Here is a 7481-nt window from a genome sequence, read left to right as displayed (position 1 = left end):
TAAAAAAAAAAAGAGTCATCCTGGTTATTGCAGCAATATGTATTTGGCTATTTCCTTGTAATCACATTTTGAAATCAAGACAGCAAAAAACTTTGCATTAGTAATGAGTCTCCCAAAGAAGTGTCCAGGTCATATTTCATCCTAAAACCAGGAAGAAAAAAAGAAACCTATACATTTTTTTTTTAATAATTAGGCCTTTGTAGAACCAATTCATGTTATTATAATGCAATAGAAAAAAAATCAAATTTGCAATCTGCTCAACTGTATGTATGTGTGTGTATATATATGTATATATATATATATATAGAGAGAGAGAGAGAGAGAGAGAGAAAATATTAACGTTTATTTAGAAATATATTTGGATTTCAGAGCAGTACATTTTTCTTACATTGTGGCTTTATTTTAATGATGAGCACATTTTCCTTTCAAATTATATAATTGTAATGTGTGTGTATATATATATATATATATATATATAGAGAGAGAGAGAGAGAGAGAGAGAGAAAATATTAACGTTTATTTAGAAATATATTTGGATTTCAGAGCAGTACATTTTTCTTACATTGTGGCTTTATTTTAATGATGAGCACATTTTCCTTTCAAATTATATAATTGTAATGGGGAAGAAAAATTTATTTTAATTTTTTTGGATTGATTTTGGAGTGAAATATGACACCCTAGTAAGTGACTTTTTGCAGTGTTCACATGAGAACACTCTGCGGTAGATGACTTGGTGTTTTGTGCCTGCTGCAGTTGCAATGCGTTGTTGGCATCTGCCAGACTTTAATCCTCCTGGTGGGTTCTAAAAGCTTTTTTATATATTTCAGCCAGACACTTAAAACATTAAATGGTGTACATTAGAAAAGACTAGTGTGTGTATGCGTAGAGTGTTTGTCTGGTTTCTTATTACAAACACACCTGCAGCTCTTTTCTGCTAAACAGTGTCTGGTACCACTGATTTTTTTTTTTTTCAGAATGTACTGAGTTATAAGAATGAGTTTGAACAATTGTGCAAGGAAGTGAGCTAAAGCGTGTGTAAATAGACTTTTGTATGCTTTGCAAAAAAAAAAGGAAAATATGCATATGGGGGTCTCTTTTGAAGCGTTTCCTCCACTAGTTTGTGTTTGTGAGTTCATTGGTGAGCTTTTTAGGATTCTCTCAGAGTTACCAAATAAATCGCAAATTGAGATGCAGCTGAACACGCGGAACAAGAGAACACAAGGGAAGCACTTCTTATTTATCATTTCCTGCAGATCAAAGTAAACCAATGATTCATTTCCTGGTACTAACCAGCTAGATTGTGGTTAAGTCAGTTGTTTTGGATAGGTTAGCTGTGGCCAGGTGGATACTAGGCCGTGTTGTTGAACAATATCTGACAAAAACAGCACTGTGTTTTGCTGCAGCATGGCATCGGTGCTTTTCATATTTACTACAGGGTGTGTCTGTATTTTCTTTTCATCTTTTATTCTTTACCATGCATTCTCTGAGAGCACAATTCATTAGATTGAGCAGAAGAACCAGGAATGTTTTTTTTTTTAACTTTTGTTTACCTTTGTACTGTCGTCATTGTAAATATTCATGTGTTTGTATAGAAAAAGATTACGTTGTATTGCAAATCTGTTTCAACCGTTTTCAGTTTTACCAGAGCTACTTTTTTGTCCTTTCCAGCTCCACCCAACTTTTGTTTTTAAGACTGTTGACGAATGAATGTAATGTTTGCTCATTTTACTGCTATCATTAACAGATGGGACACCTTTGAGCCTTAACTCACTACTCTATTGCTAAATGTAGCATCGTCTAGCTTTTCCCCACATCAGACTATTAAAGCCTTAATATGCAAATTTTGGTCTATTTTAAACAGGTACAAGTTTTGCGTTGCGTCATTTGTAAAGCAAGAACATGCTACGTTATGTAATGGTTATTTTGGTTATTAAAATGATGATGATGATCCTAACTGAAGATTTTGAATTGGTGTAAAACTCATGACCATGCACTGTCTTTTCAAGTATTTCTTTGCTTTATGAAGCTAAAGCACTTTTTAAGTCACTCTGGATAAAAGCATCTGCTAAATGCCTTAAATATAAATGCTTTGAATTGCATTGCAAATGTACCACCTCTTCACTGTGTCAGTTGTCAACAGATGATATTGTTACATCAACTTCAATCTCACTATTTTTCCCATGTTGCAAAGTAAAGGTTTCAACATAATTCACATAACATTTTCAAGACGTTGTGAGATATTTTGTGGGAGTACTGTGTGGAAACCTTTTCTGGCAGCTTTTGGTCTTGGGATATTTTTGTTTTTCTTGTTGCCACAATCTGTTGTATTGAGCTTTATCTTTGCAGTGCATTCCCGTTTAAACATGCAACATGAGCGTCTGTCCCAATGGCAGATTCACAACGGCCTGCTTTGTTGAAGATGGATGATTTCAAATGTGCATTTTAAAGTTTATGTTTATGTGTGTGATCACAAAACGGAGAGTAAAGAGCAGGAAACTGCATGAGAATACAGTTCACTCACACAATATCCTGTTGCTTTTCCATATAAGTGGTGATAGTTGGCCCCTTAAAGGGGTCATATGATGCGATTTCAATTTTTCCTTTCTCGTTGAAGTGTTACAAGCACTTGGTGCATAAAGAAGATCTGTAAAGTTGCAAAGACTAAAGTCTCAAATCCAAAGAGATATTCTTTATAAAAGTTAAGAGTCAACCACGCCTACCTAAAACGCTCGTTCTAACACCCCCCCACATATCTACGTCGCTACTTTGTTTGACCTTCCAAAAGAGGACGATATCGCTTCGTCATGCCTGGAGCTGATCCGTGCTGGTCGCTGAGGAAATACTTCAACTTCGTGCTGTGGATCGCCGGATCGGCTTTCACCGTGGACGAAGCGGAGTCCAGCCCGGGGTCATCACATGTGGTTGCCGCAGGCATCACAATATGGTAAGGGACGTAACATTTTCGTCACACGCTTGAGGAATTCGGCCAATCACAACGCACTGGATAGCTGGCCAATCACAGCACACCTCGCTTTTCAGACTGATGAGCTTTGTAAAAATCGACGTGTTTCAGAAAGGCGGGGCATAGAGGAGAAACAATAATGTACAGTATGTGGAAAATAATGTGTTTTTTGAAACTTAAACCGCATAAACACATTTCATTACACCAAATACACAAAATAATGTTCTTTTTAGCAACATCATATGACCCCTTTAATTGATATTTACCTTCATTAAGGCATTTTTTGTAACCATATAAAAATACTTGTAATTCTTGTCACTTGTAAGTTTAATCAGTTAGTTGTGTAAGGTAAGTTAGGTAAACTTTTTATCTCACAATTCTGACTTTTTCTCAGAATTGCAATAACAGAATTAGAGATATAAACTCGTGATTCTGAGGGGAAAAAGTCAGAATAAGGAAATAGAAATCAGATTTCTAACTTTTCTAGCGATTCTGAGCGTACATCTCGCAATTCTGACTTTTTCCTCATGATTCGATCTTTTTTTCCAGACAAAATAAACAAAGGTAATTGCGACTGTTATCTGACAAGTCCGATATTTCTCGCAATTGCAAATTTATATCTTAAGAAAAAAGTCAAAATTGTGAGATGTAAATTCAGGATTGTGAGAAACAGGAAGTCTGAAGTAAGGTTAAAAATTTGCAATGAGACTTTCATAATTTTCACTCCACATTCAATATATGTGAAAGCACTGTACGGACATTCTCCAAAATATCTTCTTTTGTGTTCCATGGAAGAAAGAAAATCGTATATGTTTGAAACAGCATAATGGTGATGAATAATTCATGGCAGACTTCATTTCAAATTTTTTTTTGGTGCTATAACAAACATTCTAACTACACTTTAAAAATATAAATAGACTATGGTTCCTTTAAGATGTGAAAGCAAGCAGATGATCCCGGTAACACGTGTCACTGCTGTATTGTCATCATCAACCGGTTTGGACTGGAACTGCAGCGCACAGTCACGGGGCAAAGAGAGATGCACGTGACATCTGTTTACAATGTAATTTACAGTGAAAAAATCATTTAAAGAAAATCAGTCAGATTAAGCAAATGCCATAAACGCAGTTTTGTCCATGTCACAGAAAACGACCCATCCGCTGCACAGAGAGGACGCTACCTTTAAATTCAGATTAATGGCGTTTACATTTTTAACAGTCACTAAAAGTCTTTTAAGTGTTGACGGGAAATGATCGATGTTGGGTTGTCACTGCAGGCAGGCTGTGTTCATTGTCATAAGAAAGGAGGTTAGAGGAACATCGAAATGTGAAGCTGGACCAGCGAGAACAGCTTCAAACCGGTTCAAACGCCTGGCAACAAAAGCCGGAGCTCGTGCAGAACACACCGCACAATGATGAAGGACAGACCGGGATGTTCCTGCTCAATACATCCACAATCATTCATATAGATCATAGTGGTCATTTCACATTATGACACAATGACAAGACATTTCAAATCATAACGCAGGATTGTCCAAAGAGCCAGTTCAACATCCTGAACTGAATTTAGCACGGAAATCATCACCATTTCCCGGTCGGTGAGGTAAGAGTCAAAAGACTTCGTTCATCTTAATATGAGATGTTCATTTGTTTGAATAGAATATTCTGTAATATACTGGCTATTTTAGTTCACAAACATGTCTTTACATGGAACACGTCTTTATTTTTCCTTCATTTTCTTTTCATTTTTTAAACGACAGTTTAAATTATAACGTTGTGTAAGACTAAAAAGAAAAGAAAAAACTATATATGCTGAATATAAAGCAGTAAAAAGTATTTGAGTAGTAGGGTTCAGCGTGTATTTCACATCCTGCCCTCTAGGTGTTGTTCTTTACGTAACAAGTTAGGTTGAGGTAGAAATGCTACATACTTTCTTCTAAGAATAAAATGCAGAGCACATTCTTACAAAAAAAAATGCATGTTTGTAATGCTAAGCAGTTATTTTCCATACAACTGAATGGAGACTGAGATTGCTGAGCACCAAAAAGGACATGAAAAGCATTATAAAAATGGTCCATTGTGCAAAATGTATGCAAAGAAATTAAATGATAACAGAATTTTTCTTTAAATTTGTTTTTCACCACAGGAGCCCAGTGTAAACATGAGCGCCCGGAACACTAAGCAAGCCCCGGACGGTGGATGGGGTTGGGCCATTGTGATTGCCTCTTTCATGGGTCAGCTCCTGGCCTACGGTTCGCCCCAGTCAGTGGGGGTGCTTTACCCAGAATGGTTAAACACCTTCCAGGACGGCAAAGGCATGACAGCGTGGGTCGGCTCTCTCGTGTCTGGGGTCGGACTCATTGCTAGTAAGTTTTCAACAGATGCATTATGCCTAATAAATCTACTCTGCATAAACATATGCTTTCCATTGCATTTCCCCCCTTTTTCCTGGTAAATATACCATTGTAAACATTAAGCAGGAACACAATTACCCACAATGAATGTAATGCTTTCCAGCTCCATACGATCATAATTAAACTTCAAAGTACACTAAAAAAAAAAACGGTGTAGAAAGTTTTCACTCAAAAATCGCTTGTAAAATTTCACAATTAAACAAAAAAATATATTAAATTAACCATGAGATAAAAACGTAGTATTTTCATGTAAAATGTACTTTTATTTCTTATTCCTCCATGTCAGTAGTAAAAGAAAATATGTTCTATGCCTGGGCTTACAGCTGATCATTTTAAGAAGCTGTTGATTTGAATTATATTTCGAGTTTCCCCATTCTCTAACAGGATGATGTATTCTTCCTTTTGCACAGGTCCCATCTGCAGTGCTTGTGTTGTGAACTTCGGGGCCAGACCTGTGACCATCTTCAGTGGGGTCATGGTCTCTGGAGGACTTATGCTTAGCGCTTTTGCACCCAATGTTCAGTTTCTCATATTTTCCTATGGGATTGTTGTTGGTGAGCATCTCACATTTCCTCTTAGAAAGATTCATTTTTCTAAATTGGGTCATTGCGCCACCTGTGCGTAAATGGTGGTTGATTGATTTGCGTTTTTCAGAAGCTGATGGTCGATATAATGGCAAATTAAACAGAAAATTGCTCAAATTGTTAGAAATTGACTGATACTGTTTTTTTTTTTTTAACTAATGCAATGACAATTATTTGTATGTTTATATAACCGACATGCATAATTGATATTTATTTAATGTTTTACGCTATTTACATAGCATGTTTTTAATGACAACAAAAGCAGCAGTAACAATGATGATAACAAGGCAAAATAAATTGATTCATCCTGTTAATTAGCATCAAGCTTGAACTACACATCAAGCATTTATGTAACATATTACAAAACTGAGTAAGGAAAAATAAAACCGATTATCGGTCGATCTCTAAAAACCTAGTTTCACAATTTTGCTCAAAATTCACTAAAACATTCAAAGTTCTGTAAATTTATCAGCATATTAAAACCTATAACATAACTATACATTTATTATTAACTTAATCTGTAGTTTAGCAGGGATTATCGGTCGATCTCTAAAAACCTAGTTTCACAATTTTGCTCAAAATTCACTAAAACATTCAAAGTTCTGCAAATTTATCAGCATATTAAAACCTATAACATAACTATACATTTATTATTAACTTAATCTGTAGTTTAGCAGTGTATTTAGAATTTGAGGATAGTCTTGCGCTTAAGCTTCCTCCTAAATCTGTTTACCTTCATTATATTTGCTTATATGATTATAATAAATATTTTATGAGCAGGTGAACCTTTTTGCTGACTTGTCTTTAACTTCATACTTTTATTGTACAGGACTAGGCTGTGGACTTGTTTATGCTGCTACTGTAACCATCACATGCCAGTATTTTGACAAGAGACGCGGTCTTGCTCTTGGCATCATTACAACAGGTAAATATATGATTAGTCAAAAATAATAAACTACCAGTCAAATGTTTGGACATGCTAGGCTTAATTTATCATTTATTTATTTATGAATTTTATCGAATATGAGAAGAAAAAACAGGCAACATGTATGGAGCATATGTGAATTCCAATACTGTTTAAAAGCAAGTAAAAATAAATAAATAATGAGTTTAAGTTTTCATAACTAATTTGAAATACCGATCTAAAAGGCAGATCTAAAAGCAAAATTATAAATATAGTTATTTATTTAAATGGATGCCATATTTAAGCCATATAGCCATATTAAAGCTGCATGATTTAAGGATAGAACAGCGATTTTTCTGATAAAAATTGTTATTTATAATGTGATTAAAAATATATTGTTCATAATACACTTGCTTGTAGGGCTGTACTATTTGGCCAAACATTTTTTGAATATATATCAACATGGCTGTAAGATGATGATAATAATAATAATTATTATTATTATTTCTAATTATTATTACTAATTATTATTATTAAATAATAATTATCATTATTAATATCAAATATAAAAATGACTAAATAAAAAAAAAACAATAAAATAATGATTAAAATGATCTT

General features: G+C 34.6%; 1 protein-coding gene across 1 annotated transcript in view; it reads left to right on the top strand.

Annotated features, from left to right (window-relative positions):
- The first annotated feature begins 4031 nt into the window (after positions 1 to 4031).
- LOC107654057 (monocarboxylate transporter 9-like) overlaps positions 4032 to 7481 on the top strand; it is an 8804-nt gene continuing 5354 nt past the window's right edge. The window contains exons 1-4 of the mRNA XM_016440957.1: positions 4032 to 4564; positions 5108 to 5327; positions 5786 to 5929; positions 6789 to 6884. Coding sequence (XP_016296443.1) covers positions 5123 to 5327; positions 5786 to 5929; positions 6789 to 6884 — 445 coding nt within the window. The 5' untranslated portion in view covers positions 4032 to 4564; positions 5108 to 5122. The remainder of the gene's footprint in view (positions 4565 to 5107; positions 5328 to 5785; positions 5930 to 6788; positions 6885 to 7481) is intronic.

This window comes from Sinocyclocheilus anshuiensis, unplaced genomic scaffold, assembly GCF_001515605.1.
Source record: "Sinocyclocheilus anshuiensis isolate Anshui unplaced genomic scaffold, SAMN03320099.WGS_v1.1 scaffold454, whole genome shotgun sequence".
Lineage (NCBI taxonomy): Eukaryota > Metazoa > Chordata > Actinopteri > Cypriniformes > Cyprinidae > Sinocyclocheilus > Sinocyclocheilus anshuiensis.
The sequence above is the reverse complement of the archived record's forward strand: the minus strand, read 5'-3'. Positions and strand labels throughout refer to the sequence as shown.